This window comes from Myiozetetes cayanensis, unplaced genomic scaffold, assembly GCF_022539395.1.
Source record: "Myiozetetes cayanensis isolate MyiCay16 unplaced genomic scaffold, myiCay2020 scf30, whole genome shotgun sequence".
Classification (NCBI taxonomy): Eukaryota; Metazoa; Chordata; class Aves; order Passeriformes; family Tyrannidae; genus Myiozetetes; species Myiozetetes cayanensis.
In genome coordinates this window covers 3388947-3409590 of record NW_026087522.1, presented here as the reverse complement: position 1 = coordinate 3409590, position 20644 = coordinate 3388947, and the positions used below count along the sequence as shown (strand labels likewise).

The 20644-nt window shown below is 48.1% G+C and overlaps 2 protein-coding genes across 4 annotated transcripts; one reads left to right on the top strand and one right to left on the bottom strand.

Moving 5' to 3' along the window:
• Window positions 1-617: 617 nt before the first annotated feature.
• VDAC3 (voltage dependent anion channel 3) lies at window positions 618-9862 on the top strand. 3 transcript variants are annotated; one of them, XM_050325680.1, is made up of 9 exons: window positions 618-693; window positions 1933-2004; window positions 2873-2922; window positions 5624-5776; window positions 6492-6544; window positions 7101-7328; window positions 8069-8219; window positions 9074-9131; window positions 9370-9862. In XM_050325680.1, exons 1-9 carry the CDS (start codon window positions 648-650, stop codon window positions 9459-9461), a joined length of 903 nt encoding a protein of 300 aa, XP_050181637.1. In that variant the 5' UTR covers window positions 618-647; the 3' UTR covers window positions 9462-9862. The 3 variants fall into 3 exon arrangements, with proteins under 3 accessions (XP_050181637.1, XP_050181638.1, XP_050181639.1); XM_050325681.1 differs by lacking the exon at window positions 618-693 and adding an exon at window positions 1240-1329; XM_050325682.1 differs by lacking the exons at window positions 618-693; window positions 1933-2004; window positions 2873-2922 and adding an exon at window positions 3012-3767.
• A 220-nt stretch (window positions 9863-10082) lies between these two features.
• IKBKB (inhibitor of nuclear factor kappa B kinase subunit beta) lies at window positions 10083-19410 on the bottom strand. The gene is made up of 21 exons (XM_050325679.1): window positions 19273-19410; window positions 19102-19196; window positions 18524-18641; window positions 17737-17806; window positions 17247-17335; window positions 16918-17007; window positions 16438-16562; window positions 16005-16112; window positions 15570-15699; window positions 14915-15109; window positions 14576-14690; window positions 14117-14240; window positions 13748-13899; window positions 13584-13645; window positions 13290-13399; window positions 12983-13032; window positions 12358-12457; window positions 12028-12175; window positions 11698-11825; window positions 11173-11263; window positions 10083-10658 (listed from the first exon to the last, which is right to left on the bottom strand). The coding sequence occupies exons 1-21, from the start codon at window positions 19375-19377 to the stop codon at window positions 10590-10592; spliced, it is 2274 nt and encodes a 757-aa protein (XP_050181636.1). The 5' UTR covers window positions 19378-19410; the 3' UTR covers window positions 10083-10589.
• Window positions 19411-20644: the final 1234 nt, after the last annotated feature.

Here is a 20644-nt window from a genome sequence, read left to right as displayed (position 1 = left end):
ATGCATCTCCGTCCTCTTCCACAGGCGGCCCAACTTTGTCCTGGGCCTCGAGGCAGAACTCGCTGGCTTTGCAGTCTCTCTCCGTAACACTGTGAATTCTTCTATGTGCAAAAAAAAAAAAGGCTTGTTCAGAGTGCTTGCTTGTTTATTTTCCTTGAACTACATATACAGCGTGTCCTTCATTTTCTTCTTTTCTCTCCCCACTCCCCACTTCACTAGGTGTTCTCTGAGCTTCACTGGCCTGCAGATGGCTGGTACAGCTGTGAGCTGGGGGCAGTCTGTGCTCCTGGCCGGGCACACACAGCCCTGCCGTGCCCGCTGCCAGGGGCTGTGTCACCCCCGCTGCCCGCGCCACCCTGGGAGGGTTTGCCAAGGTCCCTTCCTCCACCTGGGGCCTTGGCGGCGCTTCCCGAGGGCTTTGTGAGCCGCAGTTCACAGAATCACAGAACCACGGAATCGCTGAGGCTGGAAAAGCCCCCTGGGCTCCCGGAGCGCCCCGGCCCGTGTCCCGGCGCACGTTCGTGGCCGGTCCGGTCGGAGCCGCCCGGCTCTGTGAGGGGACCGGGGGGCGGCGCTCGGGGCCGGGGGGCGCGCGCGGGGCGGGGCCGGGGCCGGGGCCGGGCGCGTGCGCAGCGGCGGCCCCGCGCATGCGCAGGGGCGCGGAGAGCCGCACCGGAGCAGCGCGGGCGGCAGGTACCGGCGGGGCCGGGGCCGGGGCCGCCACCGGGGACGGGGCGAGGGCGGGCCGCGCCCCGCGGCGCTGTCCGGCCGGGTCCGGCGGTGTCCCGCGGGCCTCCCGGGGCGTCCCCCGAGCGTCCCCCGAGTCACCTTGCGGAGGGGCCGCGGGCCGCTCGATCCCGAGGGCCCCGCCCGCCCTCAGCGCCGCCCGGGGTGGGCCCGTCCCTGCGGTCCGGGAGCGGGGTCCGGCCGGCGGTTGTCCCGGCCGGGAGGGCCGGGCCGGGGGCGCGGGCAGGGCCCGGAGCCGTTACCGGTTGCGTAACGCGGCAGCGCCGGGGCGGGGGCGGCGCTCGCGCCCCCGGGGCCGCCGCCGAAAGGGGCGTGAGGGCGGTCACGGGCCGGGCCCCGCCGCGCCCCCGGCACCGGCACCGGCGCGGCCGCCCGAGGGTGCTTCTGTACCTTGTGCACGTTGTGGGGTTTTTCCAGTTACTCCTCAGCCTCGTGTGTGTCCTTGCCCGCTTTGCACCGCCTTTTGCGGGCCGTTGTCATCGCGTCCGGCTGATGGAGACCAAATTCAGGGTTAAGAGTTGTGAAACACTACATTTTATTGTGGATTTTCTGATGCAAAATCCCTGAATTGTGGTGACTAAGGTAAAATATATCATGTGAGCTGTCCTTTATGTCATGTGCCTGTCCTTTTGAGTTTTGCCCTCCAGAGTGGTTGTCCCAGGGACCTGTATTAGGAAATGCAGGTTTTGCTGCTGTGTGCACAGTACAGAGATCCTGATGGTTACTGGGCAATGTGCAGAGATCTCTGTTCTTGCACATCTCTGAAAAAGCTTTCTAAGAAGTCACAAGTGCAGGTGGAAGTGAGATCTGTTTTCCTTTGGGATTGCTCAGTCCTGACCTTGCTTTGCCCTTTGGGGTCCTTTTCAGAGAGGGTCCTGCCAGGAAAGCAGTGTTTGCTTGTTATCAGAATAGTGATAAGGCTCTTTTTGCCACTGAAGAATGTGAGGCTGACATTGGTGGATGTAATGCCTGGGCTCAGTGTTTCCAACTAATGGGTTGGCTTTGGGAACTTGCTTGGATTGGAACTTGTTTCTGACACAGCAAGTGACGCAAGGAGGGCTTGTGACAGTTCCCTGTCAGTGGAGTCCTCAGAGGCTGCTGGGCATAGATTTATAAATGCTTTGGACGTAGTTCAGGTTTGATGCTGTTACACCTAGGATTCTTACAGCTTCCCGTGTGTTTCAGGTCCAATGGCTGTACCACCGTCGTACAGTGACTTGGGAAAGTCTGCCAGGGATGTGTTCAACAAGGGCTATGGTAAGTGACAGGATTGTGGTTTGATAACCTTTCATATCTTTTTCTTAGGCATCTTGAAAATGCCAGAAAAACATTAGTACCTCAGAGACCCCCTAAGAGCTTGTGGTAGGAATTTAGCAGAGGCTTGGAGCACGTGGCACCTTCTGAATCTGAGCTTTGGGCATGTATCATGAGAATGCTGCAGTGGCAAAGAGTTAGAGGGGAAAGTCAGGAGTTTGACCTTAAGATGCACTCCAGAGCAGTCTCTGAAAAATGCTCCACCCTTTACCTTCCAATTTTTGTATTTAGAGGCATTAAATCAGTGACAGTGATGCAGGTTGCCATAGGAGGCCTTATGTGGCAATGATCAGGTTCCTGAGGTAAAGTGACCTTTCTGTTAATCAGAACAGCCTCCTGTTACAGGTGGAGAAGATATTGCCACAATATTTGCATTTGTCCCTTTTTGGGAACAGTACTAACAGTGTTGATGTTTTTTTAGTCTGATTTTGTGTGTGATAAAGATTGCATTTGTATCCCAAATCCATATGCTACCTAAAATTAAAAAGAAAAATTTCCTGTTCTGCAGTCAGAACTATAGAAGTAAATTGAGTAAATCAGCAGAAATGGTAAATATATTGATGGGTCCCCGCCTGCAGGCAGCTACAGAAGATGGAAATACTTGATGATTGGTGTCTGTTATCACTATAAATTATGAGACTTTGAATTGTCAAAATTCTTTCAGTCATTCCTCAGTACAATCAACTGTTGAAACATGAAAATAGGCTGTTTTAGCTCAGTGTACCCTGCCTGTGGTGCTTTGGATATGCTGGAAACAAGCCTTGCTTGTGTTCTGGGGTAAAACAGGCCCTGTGTGCTGTTCTGTTTTCAGGATTTGGAATGGTCAAGTTGGAGTTGAAGACCAAGTCTACCAGTGGGGTGGTAAGTACTGGGGGCCTTCCACATCACTGGCATGGCAGTGAAAGGACAGATCCCTGAGATGGTTGGTGGCAGCAACTGCTGGCAGGTGTTTGAGTCTGGAAGGACTTTTATCCAGAAGGCCAAGCGGCAAATAAGCACCACAGTTTAACTTAACTTCATTTTCACTGTGGTTACACTTCAAGACTTAATTAAAACTAAACAGTCCTTCTGCAGTACCTTTTACGTAGAATTTGAGGGCCTAATTAAACTTTAGCACTTCAAGTAACTAGAAGATGTTATGATCCACACTGTAATGATGGAGAAGTGGAGCTTCCTCACAATTTCACAGGAGGCAAAACCAGGGATGGGCTTCATAATTTCGATCTTTAACCACAGGCAAATGTTGTTTACTAAATAATATTTTTCTTACACTGACTCTCAGTTCTGTGCATGCTCTCACTTGATGCTCTTCTGATTGATAAGATGGTGCTGCTTTTCAGCCTCCTTCATAAACATATTTGCCTTAGCTCCTCCCTCCTTCTCTTGCATTCTTATCATGCAAGTGGGGTAAGTCCTTATTTCTGTACTGCTGTACTCTGTCTCAGTTGTGCTTTCGATGGGTTCCTTGCACTGTGCACCAGCACACGTGGGTGTGTGGTCTCTGTATCTCCACGCCATGTGCAGCTGCCCCCACTTACTGACATCTCATATTGATATGCAGTTCTCCTGGCTGGAAGTTTTGATTCTCAGATAAAAAATATGCAAATAGTTAATTACGCTGTGTGATGGAACATGAACAACTGTAGTGAGTTCTAAAATGGGCTTTTTCTTTTCCATGTGATTTTCACTGGATGTTTATCCAGCTGGTAAGAATAGTGACTGTTTTGGCATGCTGGCTCTTTATCGCTTTGTCTTCCTTGTTTTCTGTGGTGCATAGTGTTGTTTGTGAACCATTCCATTGGGTTTAGTCCTGTTGCCATCCACGTCGTGCTGTTTGTGTCCAGAGCTCTAAATCTGCTGTGTCATCCATGCATGTAAAGCCATTTGCAATCTTTGCCCAACAATCCACAATAAGAACACCCTAAGAACAGCAGGGGGAAAACAGGGTAGATGTGGTATTGATATAGTTGTCTGCTGCTTCACCTGTTGTGCTTGTTAGTGTTTCTGATGAGCCTTCTGCTGCAGCAGAGCGGGTATTTGGGGGTGGAGCTGAGGTAGGGAACAGAGTGTGAGATCTAATTCCTACGTGGGTACCGATAGTAGCTCTGGTTGTTGTGATACAGAAACGTTTGGATGTTTTCTGTGGACTTGGAAAACAGCAGCGATGGTGTCTGTTGGTTGTAATTGTTTCAGAGATTGCAAGTGGTTTTGCCTGCTAATGCATGGCATTGCTGAAGGTGCCACCACAAACTGGAAGGGCAGTGGGAAGCTGTGCTTGGCTGCTGACCCAGACGGGCGTGACACGGAGCCAGAATGAGTTTGATTTTTCAGCTACAAAAAATTCCAGAAATGCTTCTGCACGGGCTGGTCTGGGAGAGCTCTGGTGACACGGACAGAGATTGATGGCAGCAGATGTCAGCTCTGTGCCTTCTGCTTCCAGACCAGCTTCAGTTCTTGACACCTCACAAAATGCTTTGGCTTTTGATCATGTGACAGTGCAGGTTTTTTGCCTTTGGCTTTGAGACAAGTGTTTACAACCTTCCTTTTCTTGATCTGAGAAACCAGCCAAGCATTTTTTAATCGGTTACCTGCTCTGAGACCAGAAGAGAGTTCCTCCTGAGTTCTGAGGCCGGTTCGAGATGTCCTTACACTGACTTGGTGGAGGCCACATCAGAACACGGTGTAGCAGTGACGCCTGAAGGACAGTCCAACACATCCTGACTTGTGTCACGTGTCTTTGTTAGCTGGCTAGATGTGTTGTAGAACTACTGGGCTCTTGTAGCAGTGCATTAGCTTGAGTAGCTCTCCCTGCAACGTTCCCCACCGCCCCAGACTGTGTGTGAGGATGTTACCTGGCACTTCCAAACCATTTACAGTCAGTCTTTGTGTCTTTGTACGCTCTGCAAAGTCCAGAATTGTGAAAGTAATGTACACAGCATCCAGGAATAGTCCTGGAATGACAAGGATCTGGAAAGTCAGGGTTCCAAAGCTTGGATATATTGGAAATGGGTACTGCCATCTCTTAAGCACTGTATTTTTCAATATTTAAACTTCAAGAGAGACATAACTTGGAAATGTAATGACAGGTTATTTATCTTCTCTCAAGGAAAATATTTGAGAGATGGGGATGACAAATGAGGGCTGTTCTGAGATGCTTCTTAAAAATTAATTCCTGAACCTTGAGCTTACTACTGTGGCAATATTCCTGCTCACTGCTTGATACTGGGTTGTGCTCGAAACTCAGTTATTCCAGGAGGAGAGATGTTTATTGACACTTGAAGTCCCCTAAATAACAGGAAGCTCTGATGTTACAGAATACATACAGAGCATGTTACAGGACACACCTCAGTAAAATACTCAGAACAGAGATGCCAAAAGCAGCAGCCTTTTGTGAGGCAAAGATAATTATTTTAGGTGGGGATAGGGAAGGGGAGGAGGAGGATTTTGAGGGTTCTGTCAAAAAGCCTGGGGGTAACAGTTGTGAGTGCTGGACTCAACAAGTTGAAAAACTGAATGTAACTGAACATCAGGAGAACTGAAACTCGTATTATGCTCTTGTCAGGACTTCACTGCAACTGGCTCTTCCAACACGGACACGGGCAAGGCTTCGGGCAGTCTAGAGACCAAGTACAAGATGAAAGAGCACGGACTGACGTTCACCCAGAAGTGGAACACAGATAACACGTTGGGAACAGAAGTTGCTGTGGAGGATCAGGTAAGAGGAAGGAGATACTTTGAAAATGTTTCTGCAACTGGTATGAGAAAGTCTTGAACAGAAAACATTGGAGAGTGAAAGCTGCACAAAACTATCTGGAGTACTACAAGAAGTGAGAACACTCAGGCTGGGGGTGTGGGGTGCTGGATTCCAGCAGAATGATCCAGGGGGATGGAATTCCTGTAGTCACAGCCCTGTGGAATTACTTGCCCAGTTGAATGAACCAAACTGTTACCCATGAGCTGTGTAGAACTGTCACTGCTGCAGTCATGCAGGGAAAACAAAGAGGACTGTCATAATTTTAAATGCTTTAATACACAAGGACTTAAGTTTGGCTGCCTTGAGATTGAGTATGTTTTGTAAGGTCGAAGAGAAAGATGTGTATTTGCAGCTTGGCACTGCTTACAGGAAGGGTTGGCAGGGTACAGCACTCTAAAAACACAGAGTTCTTCTTCAGTTTAATAGGTTTATGCCTTACACTTAATGCCTGAAGTACAAGGTAATGGTGCCAAAGATAGTAAAAGTTCTGTGGTGCCCTCTGCCCTGTATGGCCATTCATGTTTTCAGGGACATCTGAAGATGCTGTAGGATGAGGGATTTAAACACACGGTCGTGTTTTGTTTTCTCTTTGGACGGGAAGCAGAGTTCCAGTAGTGAGTGTCACAGATCATGTTTCAGCAGAATTCTGAGCAGATGTCTTGGTTTCTCTTTGCAGTTGGCTGGAGGATTGAAGGTGGCTCTTGACACTACATTTGTACCGAACACAGGGTAAATACTTTCTACTGCCTTTGTCTAAGGAGGGCTAGAATTTCCCATAACTTTAGAAGTGCTTATTGTGGTCATTGTGTAAATGCTCAACACTTACTGGAGAATATTCTGCAGGCAGTGGATAATAGTGGACTCAGAAGGACAAGGTGTGCAAAAAGGGTTTTGACCAGTGGCAAATCTGTTGTTTTGCAGTAGGTACTAGATCTCTAACTCCACTTAAACAACTCCTGGAAGAGACTGATGATGCCATAACTCATCACACTCACCTGTGTAGAATGACATTTGAAACCCTAGGGGGTTTAGAGCAACAAGCAGAAACGTTTTTGTCCTTTTTGCTCCTTGAGGATTGTAAGGAGTTTGAGAACTGGGTAGAGGGGAAATAGCACCATGTGAATATACATAATGCCAACATTGTCCTTATCCTGTGCCCTGGTGGAGTTCTGAGTAGGCATTACAGTCATTTCATTAACTGGCCTTAGGGGACATAGCTGAATAAACTACGTACCAGACACACCTGTACAGCCCCACGGGTAAAACAGCTTGTTTCTCCCTGCAGGAAGAAGAGTGCAAAGTTGAAGACCTCCTACAAAAGAGAATATATAAATGTAGGCTGCAACATAGACATTGATCTCGCTGGGCCAACCGTTTATGGCTGGGCGGTGCTGGGCTATGAAGGCTGGCTCGCTGGCTACCAGATGGCTTTTGATACAGCCAAGTATAAGCTTTCACAAAATAACTTTGCCTTGGGATATAAGGCAGGAGACTTTCAGCTGCACACTAATGTGTAAGTATTATCTGAGCCTAGAAAAACATTACCAGAGGAGCCAGACTGTAGGAATAGTTGCATTAGTGGACTTAGGTCAAAGGTAGGTGGATGGAAGGGGATGCTAATTTGTTTCCAAATAATTTGTATGCAGTGTTTTCAGTTCTGCTATAACACGGCAACTTTCCAACTCTTGGCTGCCTTGGTAGCTTGTCTCAGGGTAATTTGGGGGTTTGTGTATGTAGGATAGTGATGTAGAGGCACTTTATAAGTGTTAATTTGGAATTAAAATCCATGAACTTTTAACTTCTGTAAAAGTTCTTCAGTTAAACTCCTGTACCTTCTCCCCCTCCCCACCATGTCTGTCCCCTCAGAAATGCCCAAGGTGAAGGGGAGAGGCCTCTGCTGTGCTGTGCTTGAGTGTTTCCCACTGTCATTGCTTGTAGCTCTTACCTGGGCACTGAGATGCTCTTGAGTCTTTGAAGATGGTGTATTTAAACAACTGCACTGCAGTAACGTTGTTCTCAGTCTCATCACTGCCATAACTGAAGTCTCCTGCATTTGTCCCTCTGTGTGTTACCACGGGTTGGCTTAACCTGAGACAAGCAACCAGGTTATCTGGGTTTATTTTTTCTGTCAGAACCTCAAAATGTGGGTCTCAGCTGCTGGAAAGTCTTGTTCATTATGGTTATGGGGAAGGGCTGATCTAAAGAGTTACTGAACAAGGCAGGGCCTGACACACTTGCATCTGTTACAAACAGGAATGATGGCACCGAGTTCGGTGGGTCTATTTATCAGAAGGTTAATAATAAGGTTGAGACATCAGTCAATCTTGCATGGACTGCTGGCAGTAACAACACACGTTTTGGTATTGCTGCAAAGTACCAGCTGGACGACAAGACTTCTGTTGTGGTAAGAACTTTGTTAAATGAGTATTTCAAGCTCCCACAAATACTGAAAATCTGTGTTAGGAAGTAGTTGCTTTGACTAGTTACTGAGGGATATGGCAGAGGTCAAACTGTGGCTTTTGCTGTGGTTCAAATGTAAATTGGGACCTCACAGGTTATACCTGTGAAATTAGGAAAAAAAATAAATCTAAACTGTAGTTTTGTCCACAGTGAAATAGTCTGAGTAGTATGTTTGGAGCTCTGCAAGATGTGTGTTCTTTTAATTCTCTAATCCATAATGTAAAACAGTATTTCAGTTACCATGGTGGAAGTTCAGCTTTCTAAGTTGACCCTAGAAAGTCAGCTGACAGATGAGATCAGTGTGCTGCTTTACTTTTAGTGTTAAAACAAACATTTGTTTTGTTTCAAAACAAGACTTAATTCCAGGACAATTCAGCCAAAATTAAAGATGAGAAATACTATTGTAAACAGCTCAAAACTTAGTTAATGCAAAAAAGGGGTTTGCATATTCATATATTTATTGCTCATTAAATGAAAAAAAGTCACTCCTGAGTGATGTGAACAAGACAGACCTCTTTGGCTCTGAGGGACTGTAGCAAGCTCTTAAAAGGATATGAAGACACAGTGTTGGGGGCAGTGAAGAACAGGGTGGCACTGTGGGCATAATGGGGTCACCATCTGAGGAAAAGATTGCTTAGGCTGGAAACTCCTAAGAAAAGATTGGAACGTGCTTCTACCAGAGGTTACTCTACAAGTAGCTGAAGAGAGTTAAGGCATAAGCCACCTTCTCAGGGCACTGGGACAATGCTGGATATTTATGCACAGGGTATAAATACTGTGATTTCCTTTTTCCTGCAGGGTAAAGTGAACAATGCCAGCCTCATTGGACTTGGGTACACTCACACCCTCCGACCTGGTACGTAAGTCTCACTGGGAGCAGCAAATAGTATTAAATACTACACTGTGGGTTACTTCACTGTCATCTTTAGAACAAAACAGATGAACAAATGAGCTCAGTTTTCCAGGCTCACAGAAGGAAAGGATGTCTGTTGCTGTAGGAGGTTGTGTACACAGACAGTGGTGGGGTCAGGTGCCTGAGGGAGGGCACTGTCCAGGGGCTCAGAGTGTGATGGGTCTCGTGATTGCTTTCATAGGTGTTAAACTGACCGTCTCAGGCTTGATTGATGGCAAGAATTTCAATGCTGGAGGTCACAAAGTTGGGCTGGGATTTGAGCTGGAAGCTTAACACAGCTGTGAGTAAAACAACTGGTGGTGCTCTGGAAGATGAAGGAAAAGTATACCCAGTGTGTTTCGGCCTTAATATACTCTGAAATTTGAAGAAGTGTGAACTTTCTGCTCTTCCAAAGAACGACTTTAACCCACTGCTGAAGGTCCAGAGAGTGCCAGCACAACAGAGGAAGACACTTGAAGGCATGCATGGAAGTTGTGATGTTTGTGCCACATTTCAGTTTCCTGTATTTTAAATCTGTTCCTAAAAAACAGAAGAAAATCCAACCTCTCCCCCTTATTGTATTGCATTTTGCATGTCCTGTACTCCACAGCCTTTTATAAAAGGTGGTCTCTGTGCTGTAGTGGAAATTTGGGATTACATCAGAATGAAATAAATTGGTCCGAGTCGGAACAGAAGGTTGGTGTGTCTTGACTTAGCAAGGTTCAGAAAAGCTGTGTTCCACCTGGCTGTTCTTTAAGCATGGCTAATAGATAATCTGCCAATGCTTTGTCACACTGTACCTGTACACTGAGCATTTCCTTCTCTTGGGGTTTCTAGGATAACATCCTTACACCTCTCATGTTTTAGAGACCTGCACAGTGAAAGCAGCTTTTTCCATTAAAATGTTATTGATGGTATCAAAAAGAGCAAACCAAAAGTTTACATGTTTTAGATCATTTCGTTCCCATACAGGAAACAAGTATTAGGTAAGTACAACCATTACACTTAAAAGAAAAAAAGTGCAAATCAGCAGAGTTAAGAAATGAAGTTCACAGTTCAAGTATATTACAAAGGTGACATCTACCAGTGCCTGGGCATGCATTGTCCATTGTTCCAGTAGATAGCCTAAAATGCAGTAGAACAGCCACAGGTGATGCCTAAGGGAAGATATATCAGGACAGAGGATATCTGCTGTCTTAAGGCACAATTAAGAACATTTTCCAGACAGTTAGAACAGGCATTCCCTACTGTATCTTTGAGAGCAGAGTGTCTGGGAGGTGGATACTAAAGCTAGGCCATGTGTGTGTATCACAGAAGCAGCAGGTGACAGTAGAAGGAGGCAGTTGATCTTCCCTTCTCAGGGCAGCAGCTTTTCACACTTGGCTTCCCAAAGTAGCGTCTTCAGGGGTGACCAACGTGATTTTACATCTGGGTTTGTTCTGGACTGTTTGTTTCTTCTGCCTGAAGCTGCAGCCAGCTCCAGTCTAGAGCCTGAAGAATAAACAGAACTGCAAAGTTCAACAGCAGCTTACAGTTGAGCCTTTGCTAGAGTAAAGGAGAAGCAAGTTAAGAGAATTAAAAAAATTTACTGTGAACAAGTTGGTCAGCAGAGTTTCAAAATAAGCCATGTGACTGCTGTAAAGGAAAGCCTTGAGTTACTTATTTCTCTAATATTTTGCTCTCTTTTAAATATTCTGCATCATTAAGCATCCCTGTCCCCCTCCCTGTATTGCCACCAGATTTAAGTGCAATTTTGCAGTATTTTGATACGACAGCCAAGGAGCTCCCCCCTCCTTTATTGTTCACCAGTCCCCAGGGCAGGGCTGTCAGCAGCAGTTCCTGGGGGAGCAGGTGCTTCCTGTCTCCACAGCTCCTGTTCTCTTTGTACAAGAGTAAATCCCAGATTTCAATTAGCTCCTGTTACTGAGTGGTGGCAAAGCTACACAAGCAGAACTTTGAAGCCATGAGCCTCCCCAGTCTATTTCTAGAAGAATGAGTACATTACCATGAAGCTCTGCTCCTGATCCTTCATTGTGTCATACATCACATTTTCTAGCTGGCTACAAAGTTTCTGTGATTCCAGCAGCAGCTCCTCACTGAAAGGGACAATTATTACACTGTTATTTTCTATTTACAGAGAAACTACCTCTACCTCTGAAATATTTCTGGCAGGTATGCTGCAGACACTGAAGGCAGTCAGGCCATTCATAATTCATACTGCAACTGGGAAGGTTGATGGCATCCCCCAATTTATGGGACAGGGGCAAGGAAATGTGTTCCAAGTTGGATTCAAGAAAAAAAAAACCAAACCCTTTATTATGGAGGCAGAGGGAAGTGAAGCTCTGTATTCCCCATTTTTTGTATGGAATATCTGCAAGCCCCAGAAAGTCTAACCACGAGGTAAACCAAGACTGCTGACAGTGAAATCTGCACACAGAGTGTAAAATGTGAGAAACTTGTGTGCCATTATTTCACAGAGCAGCTTTGGAGTGCTGGCAGTAGCAGCTACAGAACTCCAGACTTGCCTCACCTTTTTCTTACAGATTCTGATAAATTGTAGGTTTCAGAAGGGACCTGCAGCAGCAGATGACCAGGCCCACCAAGACGAGATGTGTTCATGCTCTCTGGACTGCCAGTGACAGGACCACGGACTTTACTCTGCAGAAAACACAGAATATTCAGACTGCAGTTATTTCCACTAGTTTTCAGCAGACAGGAGTATGAGATAACCTGGAACTTGGCTTTAACACTACTTCAAAATAACAAAAGAACCATAGGACATACTCAATTTACTATTATTTCACTAATCTGTGCTACAAACCATATTTCCAGGTTAAAGTGGAGTTTTTATTTTACTTACACAAGCAATTTTCAGCAAGTTCCACAGTTCTTTTTGCCGTTTCTCCTGAAGCCTAACAACGGTTTCCTCATCTTCACGCATCAGATCCATCACCTTCTCCACTCTGGGGAACAACTCCAATGCCTTCTGCTTGCAAACTACAGTTTTACTGTTAAAAAAGTAAAAATGGATCAGGTCACACATGGGCCACTGCAGCAGGGAAACGTTTCTGCAGTTATTTATTCCCTGTAGCATTGCGAGATCCCATTCCCTGCGTGCACTGGGTTATAAACATTCTGCTGAAAGAGGAGATGCTTTCTCTCAACCCTCAATAAAATCTACAAAGCTCACCTGAGCTGAGCATAAATGACTCGAACTTTCTTTTCAAAGGTCTGGATTGCCTGCAGGAGCAGTCGGACTATTTCCTGGCTGTCACCGCTTGTCCTCTGATCTGGAACAAGAGTCAGAGTGTTACACAGAAAGGAAGGCTCACAGGACAGAGGGAGAGCATTCTTTGTGGCTTGTTTCCACTGCTGCTTCAGCCCTGAAACATCCCAAATTCAGGGCATGCAAGTCTGAGTGGGATGAACTGCACTGGATTTTAGCCACCCTCTTCAAAGGTCTAAGAACTGGAAAGCAGAGCTGGGGTTGTATAGCTGCTCAAAGAACAGCCACATCTTTCACCCTTCCTACACAGAAGCAGCAGTAGATGCTTGTGTCAACAGCCTGCTCTGAGCAGAGCTCCAGAGGAGGTTCAGGAAGAGCTCACAAGGTGCCAAGAAAGCAAGGCTGGCCTAGTGTAAAACGGACTCCCTGACTTCCCTCTCCAAAAGAAGGTAGGTCCAGTAGAGTCCACGTGTAGCTAATGTGTGGGCAGGCCTAGAATGCAGAGAAAGTTTCCTCAGTGGTCACTGCTACATCTCCAAAGTTACCATCCACACAAAGCAAGCTGACCTTGAGCTAAAATGTCTTTTACCTCTTGGCTTCTCTCTCAGTCTCCGGTACAGCTCTCTGGCTTGTTCTTCTCTAGAAGAAAAAGGCAGAGAAAACAAATGACTTCTCAGAAACCAAAATTAAGAACAAATAGTTTGACAAGTTGAATAATTTCTTTACCAGTCTGCCATTTCAGACCAGTGACAGGTGAGTCAAAAATTGCCTTTAGTGTTGAAGTCCTCCCAGTCCCCCATAATTTGGGCAGAAGAAAGAGCCCTTTCATTGTCCTATGCTGGGTCAGTTTAGCTAAAAATAGTCTTGCATCTGAAGTTCCAGGTAGTTCAACTCACAAATCCTCCAGTGTTCCTCCTTGTTTACGACCTAGGGGGCTTCTCTGCAGGTCTACAATGTCTGTCTGCAGGGCCATCATCCTCTTCACCAGCTGATCCACATCATCCTCCTGAAAGCAGGGCAGAACATCAGCAGGATGCAAACAGCAGCCTTGGCCAAAGGCAAGGTAGAACAGGAGTCACTTCAGTTCAAAGAAATTAGGTTTATGGTCTTGGATAAGACAACTTTTTTGGCAAAAAATAAAATTATAAATATCCTTTTTCTTTAGGATAAGCAGTTATTTAGAAACATACCCGCCCACAAAGTTCCACAGCTTGTTCCATCTCTTTCCAGGCAAACAGCAGCTTCTCAGAAGCTACAGGAATGAAAGAAGAGAGATTGGATTTCTCAGGTTCATAGATGAAGAGGGAGGTATTTTGTGGGAATAAGAGGCACGTTTTCCAGATGCTGTACTCACTAATTCCAAATTCAATCTGCTCTTTATACTTTTCCAGATCGATCTGGATGCTTGTTTTAAAGAAGTCCAGCTTTGCTTTCAGCTGCTGAGAGAGGGAGGCCATGGAATTCTTCATCTTGGAGAGGGTGCTGTTGTAACGCAGCAGATTCATCCTGCACGGACAAGAAGGTGCTGTCAGCCTCCCAGACTGAAAATGCAGGCTTCCCCTTAGAGCAACGCACAGCTCCAGAGCGTGCCACTGAGGACAAATGCAGCTGTGCCAGAGGGCCATTAATAGTTTACAGCTGCCCATTCCAGCAGGGTGCCATTTCTGTCCCTTCCCTTTCCCCAGAGCAGAGAGATGAGTGTCCTAGAGAAGCTGCCCCGTACATGGCTGCTCGCTGCCCCTGCTGCAGCCGGTTACAGTCCTCCTTCAGCACCCGGATCGTGTGCCAGATCTGACCCCACACTCTGCGCAGCTGGAAGAAGTGGAGATTCTTCTTTGGATCCTGAACTAGAAACAGAGGGGGGAGGGAGGGAAAGACAAACGTACATATCAACATGAAGCCTAAGAGTAGTGTTATCACATGACAAAAGAGTCTCAAACATTACTCCTTTGAGGGGCCTGTTACCTCCTGCAAAGCTCAGAGCTGGCCAAGCTCTGCCCAGTTCCCCCCGTATCAAAATCAAACACTTTTCTCAGTTATTCTGACAAACTGCACGAAAGCTACGCCAGTCCCTTTTACTGCTGCTTCAATCCCAGTGTGCAAAAGCTCTCTGCTCTTTGCACATGGTGCAGACCACAGAACCCAGGTCCCCTCTCATGTTCACGTTAGAGAAAGTCCTTACGGATGCAGTCAACACTTTCGGGATGAGGACGCAAGGCCACCTGAGCCTCGTACAGAACTTTCTTGTTGTCAAAGAGGAACAGGAGGTCTGTGTCTGCAGCTGCAGTATCGTTCACCTGTGGAAGAAAAAAGACCCAACTCAATTCCCTCTGAAAAACCAAGCCTCATTAACACTGTAACCAGAACATTCCTCCTCAGCCAAACAGAGAACACCAGAGGCAAGGGCTGTGTGGTTACTGTGACAGAAGCCTGCCACAACAGCAGGGAGTGCTGTGATCCCAAAGGAAGAGCAGTGCCTGCTGATTCACTCAACAACAAGAAAAGGAGTACCCAGACTCACCTTGCTATCAGCTATATGTTTAGTGACCAGCTTCTGAGAAAACAACGCAAGTCCTGCTTCCTGCAGTAGCTCCTGGTCCTGTTCTGGGATTCCTGTGTCTGCCTGGATCCTGGCCTTCACACTCTCCAGAGTCTCCTCCTCTGTCACAGGGTAGGTGTGCACAGTTCCCGTAACCATGTTCAAAACATGAAGCAACTGCAAGAGCAGCATGGTATGAGAAAGGCTGAAGAAACATTGGTCATGTTTGAGCAGAGAGTGCAGGACTGAGAAACTGGCCACCAATAAACTGTTCAGAGCACTTGGTGGGCTCAGGAAGTCACTCTGCAGATGCTTCACAACATTATGCCAAAGTCCTTGTCCTCCATCGAGTGGAGGGGAGGCCATATGGCAATTAAACAGCTTAAGCTGCAGAATCCTACACCTGACCATGGAACTAAGCACACAGAGAAGCTATTTGCTACTCCCAACCAGCTCAGGGAGTATTTGTCCTCAAAGAAGCAACAGGAAAGCACCTGTCACTAACTGTCAGGAGGCAGCTCCATGAGTTTCTGTGCCACTCCCCCTCCTAGGTCTCTGACTCAAGCATCTTCTCTCATGGGCTACAGGCAGCTGCTCTCTGAAAAATATTTCAGGATAATACAGACCCATTGCTCACCTTCAAGTTCAAAATGTCATCCAGAGCTTTGAAACACCCGTTGGGTCCATATGTAGGATCTGTACCCCTCTGACGTGGGTGCCACATTAACATGAGTTGCAGCCATTTCTCCAACCTCGCAGACAAAACACTGAACAATCAAGATCAGAAGGGGATCACAAGAAGTAAAAGTGCATTTGTAGTCACCCCATGGCCTGGTCTCTGCAGGAGGACTGACAAACAACTGCCCCCACCCCGATCCCCCCAACACTCCCCATCACCAATGCAGTGTTTAGAAGGCAGAAACCGAGACTCACAACTCCACAAGTCTGACAAGTGACACAAGCACTGTGTCACGCACTGAATTTATCCACAGATTAACACGGTGTATAATATAAACCTGGTCCTTGTGCAGAAGAATCAGTTTATCCCAGCATGGCAATTTGCAGTGCTCACCTGTTTAGATTGTTTGGGCAGGGCAAACTGCTGGAAAACTTGACTTCTCCAGATAAGTCTTCTGAAACAACAATATCCAGCTCACTCTTCTGACGCACTTTTGTATGCCTAAGGAATCAGGCAAGTACAACGGTGAAACAATCACCTGCCTTTCCCAGCCTGCATGTTAGTAGGCTCTTAAAGCTTAAAGCTACTCCTGACAGATATAATACAGATGCCACTTTAGTTTCTGTTACCTGCCCTGCAGGAGTCAGACCTTATCCCAGAGGGCAAGTATCAGGAATGCTGAACTTGCTCAGGTAGGTCAAACTCCTGTGAAGGGAGTCAGTCTCCATAAGGGCAAGGAACATGGGGATATTATCCTAAGAATCAAGGGATGTAAACAGGACAGACACATGGGGTCCCCTCCTGTCACCCGGCCCGGCTCACTCACCACTGCACTGGTTGCCAGTTGGGTAGGAACGGTCGGAAGCCTGTAATGCACTCAAAGGCCAGCGTGCCAAAGCTCCAGTAATCCACTGTCACTGTGTACTTCTGCTGTTCCAGCAGCTCTGGAGCCTGAGACAGTTACACACATAAGACAAAGCCACTCATCTCTTGGCTCCCTCTGTCCCTTAACAGCTCACTAACGTTCCTACACAAGATTAAAGATGTTACAGAACACAAGCTTCGAGACCCTCCCAGAGTGAACCGCACAGGTCACTGGCCCTCCTGCTCCTTATTTACAACAGACATAGCTGGCAGACGCTGCAAACGCAGGGTCAGCCAAAAAAGGGTCACCTTTGCACGCTGCAGCACCCCAAATGCACCCCATACCAGCACAAGTTCCTCATCCCAGCCCAAAGGTTGATAACAGTTTATTCTACCCCACTAAGAAGCAGGAGCTGCTCTTTTAGCTGAATTCCTTTCTTACCAAGTACTGCAGAGTCCCAACAAAGGATGTGCACAGGCTACCCTGATCCAGTTCCTTAGCATAACCCAGGTCAATGATTTTGTGTATTAACTGAAACATACAACAGAGAATAAGAACGCTAGACTGAAGTCCTGTTAAAAGCACATCACACAGCAGAAAGAAAAGGTTCAGCTCTTCAAAGGTATGCAGGAAAGGTGCCAAGGAAGAGAAGAAGCTGTCCCCCTGGGTGGAGTGCTCTTGCAGAGGGACCATGTAACTGCAGGAAGCACATGCACCTTCCTATTACACTTACTTGTGTGTGCAGGTAGAGACACCTGGTTTCTGCTTACCCTCTGCTCTCCTTGCTGCAGCACAATGTTCTCTGGTTTCAAGTCTCTGTGGATGATCCTGTTCTCATGAAGGTACCTGAGAGCAGAAGCTGAGACACAGAAAAAGCCACTTCTAAGAGCATAATTAACAGTACATAGCATGAGCTCAGTAAGGATTCAATTCTACCCACTGTAAGCATGGCTTTTGGGTCAAATCTTACACAGTGAAACATACAATGAAACACATCATTGCAAGAGGAAAGTCAGCATCAAACACTTCTGGACACAAGCAGAGTTTTCTCCCTGGGTGTTCCCTCCCAGCCTTCTTGTAAACTGTAATGATGCTGGCTAGTTTCAAGTCAGCAGGAACCTCCCTAGACCTTTCAGAGATGATCATAAAAAGTCAGACTAAGATGTAGTTATTAAGGTCACTGCTGCATAATTGCAGTGTGGATTCGGCACTAAAGGGGCTTCCCTAGTTCAGACAGCTGGTGGTACTGCTGCCACTTACCAATATCAGACAACAAGATGAGAATGGCTTCCTCCCGCAAGCCACAGCAATTCTCCAGCTGATTCAGGTACTGCAAGTAAACAACGCAATGTAAGCTTTCCCTCCTCCATCCTGAGTGAGGCTCAGAGTCCCACAAATTCTCAGGGATGCAAGAAGTCCAAGTAACAGCAATCAAATTCTCTAGAGGCACAAAACTCTATGGTCTGTGACCTCTGGTAGCAGCAATTACAGCTTCAGGTCTTGGTCTAATGGCATGGGAGGATAACAGAGTGGGTGAGAGAAGTCGATGTCATCCCATTCTCACCCTTCTACTTGCTCCATCTTTGTTAGTAATTTCCCCTGTGCGTGGCAGTATCAGCTCAAATCTCAGGTCTAAGCTCTGGCTTTTATCTACAGGCAGATTATAGCAAAGAAAAACCTTAGGATTAGAATTATCCTGTGTTATTTTTCCTCCTGACAGACAGGAGTTAATCACTTTGAGGAAGGGTATAGCCTACAGATGGACCCTACCCTACTGGCCACACTCACACGTCCCTCACATGTGCCTCTATGTGCAAACTCCTCACAGTGCCACTTGCAGGAAAACAAATACAAAAAGTTTCAAAAAGCACCTAAATTTCCAAAAGCAGAACGTAACACCAAGGACCGGCCCACCAACATCTGTTGACGCCATGATTAGGAAGTGTCAGGATGTGAAAACAAAGATTTTATGGGAAAACTTCAACAGAACACCTAGGATGAGATGAGAAGCTGATCCTGCCCTCGGTCACCTTCCCAGGGCCCTCACCTTGCGGAGGTCTCCGCCTTGGCAGTACTCCATGGCCAGCAAGGGCAAGTCATTCGGTGCAAGCTTCTGCATCCCTTCAGGGACATCACGGGCAGCCACCACATTGGGATGGTTGAGTCTGAGAAATGAAAAAAAGGCAAGCACACGTCATGTGCTGCAACTGCTACACGATTTCACATGCTCATGGTCATCACTCCAAGTCCTACGTGGTCGCTAATCCTTTTAGAAACTCAGCTACGGGATTCTAAAGGTCTGCAATTCATCCATCCTTCACGGTCCCAGACTCATCCTAACTCACTGCATTTCACGTGCAGACAGTGCATTCCTTCAACGCGTACGCACAGCGGATCTGCCCGGCAGGCACAGCAACAACAAGCCGTGCAAAGACAGGGACCCCGGAGCCTGGCGACAGCTTCGCTTTAGCGCGGACTCCCCCGCACTCGCCCGGAGAGGAGCGGGCACCTCCCGGAAGGGATCCCCACACGGCCTCTCCCGGCACTTCCCTCAGCACCCGCCAGATCCGCTCGCGGGGCACGGCGGGGCCCCGGCCCGGCCGCGAGGAGCCCCGGCGCCCTCACCTCTTCATGATCTGTATCTCCAGCGCCCAGCGGTCGCGGTTGCGCGGGCTCAGCTCCTGCCGGCACTGCTTGATGGCCACCTGCTCGCCGGTCTCCTGCGGGACACAGCGCGGGCCGGCTGAGCGCGGGGCCCCGCGCCGGGGCGCCCCGCGGACCCGACCCGCCGCCTACCTTGTTGTGCCAGCGGACGACGTTGCCGAAGCCGCCGGTGCCGAGGCGCTCCCGCATCTCCCAGGGCCCGCAGGTCGGAGCCTGCAGCGCGGGCGGGCGGCTCATGGCGGGCCCGGCTCCTGCGCGCGCCGCGCTTCCGGCTCCGGCCGAGCCCGCCCGCCCTCACGGGGCCGCCCCGCGGGGAGCGGGGCTGGGGAACGGCACCGTGAGGGGAAAACATCGCCGAATCCCGCCGGTCTGGGCTGGGGGGGAACGGCACCGTGAGGGGAAAACATCGCCCAAACCCGCCGGTCTGGGCTGAGGGGGAACGGCACCGTGAGGGGAAAACACCGCCCAACCCGCCGGTCTGGGCTGGGGGGAACGGCACCGTGAGGGGAAAACACTGCCCAAACCCGCCGGTCTGGGCTGAGGGGGAGCCGGCACCGTGAGGGGAAAACATCGCCGAATCCCGCCGGTCCGGGCCGCGCCGTGTGCCTGCGCTCCCCGCCGCGCCCCCCGGGCTGTCCCGGCCGTTCGGCAGGGTCGGGTGCTGCTCCCTCCGGCCGTGAGCGGCTTCAGCCCCCAGGGAGGGGAAGGTGCGCTCCGAGACCCGCCGGGCACAGCGGGGCCCTCGGGGTAAGGGCCCGCGGGGTGTGTCGCGGTGTCACACTTGGTCACTGACACTAAACGGCGTCGTTGCTGAGAACACCCCGACACACGGGCAGCTCAGAGGAGAGCCGGTAGATGGTGCTTGGGAGAGCACACGCTGTTATCGCTGCCTTCCCTAAAATGTGTTAAGCAGTATAAATGGCACCGCGCTCTGGAGAGAAGTTACAGTTGTCCTTAAGCTGTGAAAAGTCAGGAGATAGTTTCTGAGCTCTTCCCCCCACGGCCATTAGTCTATTAGCATCTTTAATCCAGAAGTCCGGTAGCAAATGGGTGCTGTTTATAAAAAGGACATAAATTAGCCCCTGCTCACTCAGCAGTGTTCAATCACCTTTTTCTCAGCAACTGGGAGTCCCTTCTGGAAACAGTCAAATGCAGCTACCCTTGAGTCAGATTTATGGCAGCAGTGTTACCACCAGCACTGTGACTCCTGGAGAAATACATGTGATAATCTTGACATAGATTCCCTTACAGAGAAGAACTAAACATACAGAGTAGCCAGTGTTCCATCTTTACCATTTTGCAAAATAACCATTGCCATGCTTCCCAAATGAGGACTTCACTCAATTACTTCCTGAAGACAAAGTCCCTCATAAGAACACCAATTCTTATGTCTGTGCTCACAGCAAATTCTGTAGGAACCTGGTTGTTAGTGAATCAGTTCCAAGTAGTTAGTATACATCCACTACTCTAACAGTTGCATCACTGACTATTTTCATAACCCAGC

Excerpts from the sequence above, each read along its gene's own strand:
- VDAC3 (XM_050325680.1), top strand. The coding sequence starts at position 648 with ATGCGCAGGGGCGCGGAGAGCCGCACCGGAGCAGCGCGGGCGGCAG. Across the intron at positions 5,777-6,491 it reads AAGTTGCTGTGGAGGATCAG|TTGGCTGGAGGATTGAAGGT; the intron begins GTAAGAGGAAGG and ends TTCTCTTTGCAG. Across the intron at positions 7,329-8,068 it reads TTTCAGCTGCACACTAATGT|GAATGATGGCACCGAGTTCG; the intron begins GTAAGTATTATC and ends TGTTACAAACAG.
- IKBKB (XM_050325679.1), bottom strand. The coding sequence starts at position 19,377 with ATGAGCCGCCCGCCCGCGCTGCAGGCTCCGACCTGCGGGCCCTGGGAG. Across the intron at positions 14,691-14,914 it reads AACATATAGCTGATAGCAAG|GTGAACGATACTGCAGCTGC; the intron begins GTGAGTCTGGGT and ends TTTCTTCCACAG. Across the intron at positions 13,400-13,583 it reads CTGTGGAACTTTGTGGGCGG|GAGGATGATGTGGATCAGCT; the intron begins GTATGTTTCTAA and ends CCCTGCTTTCAG.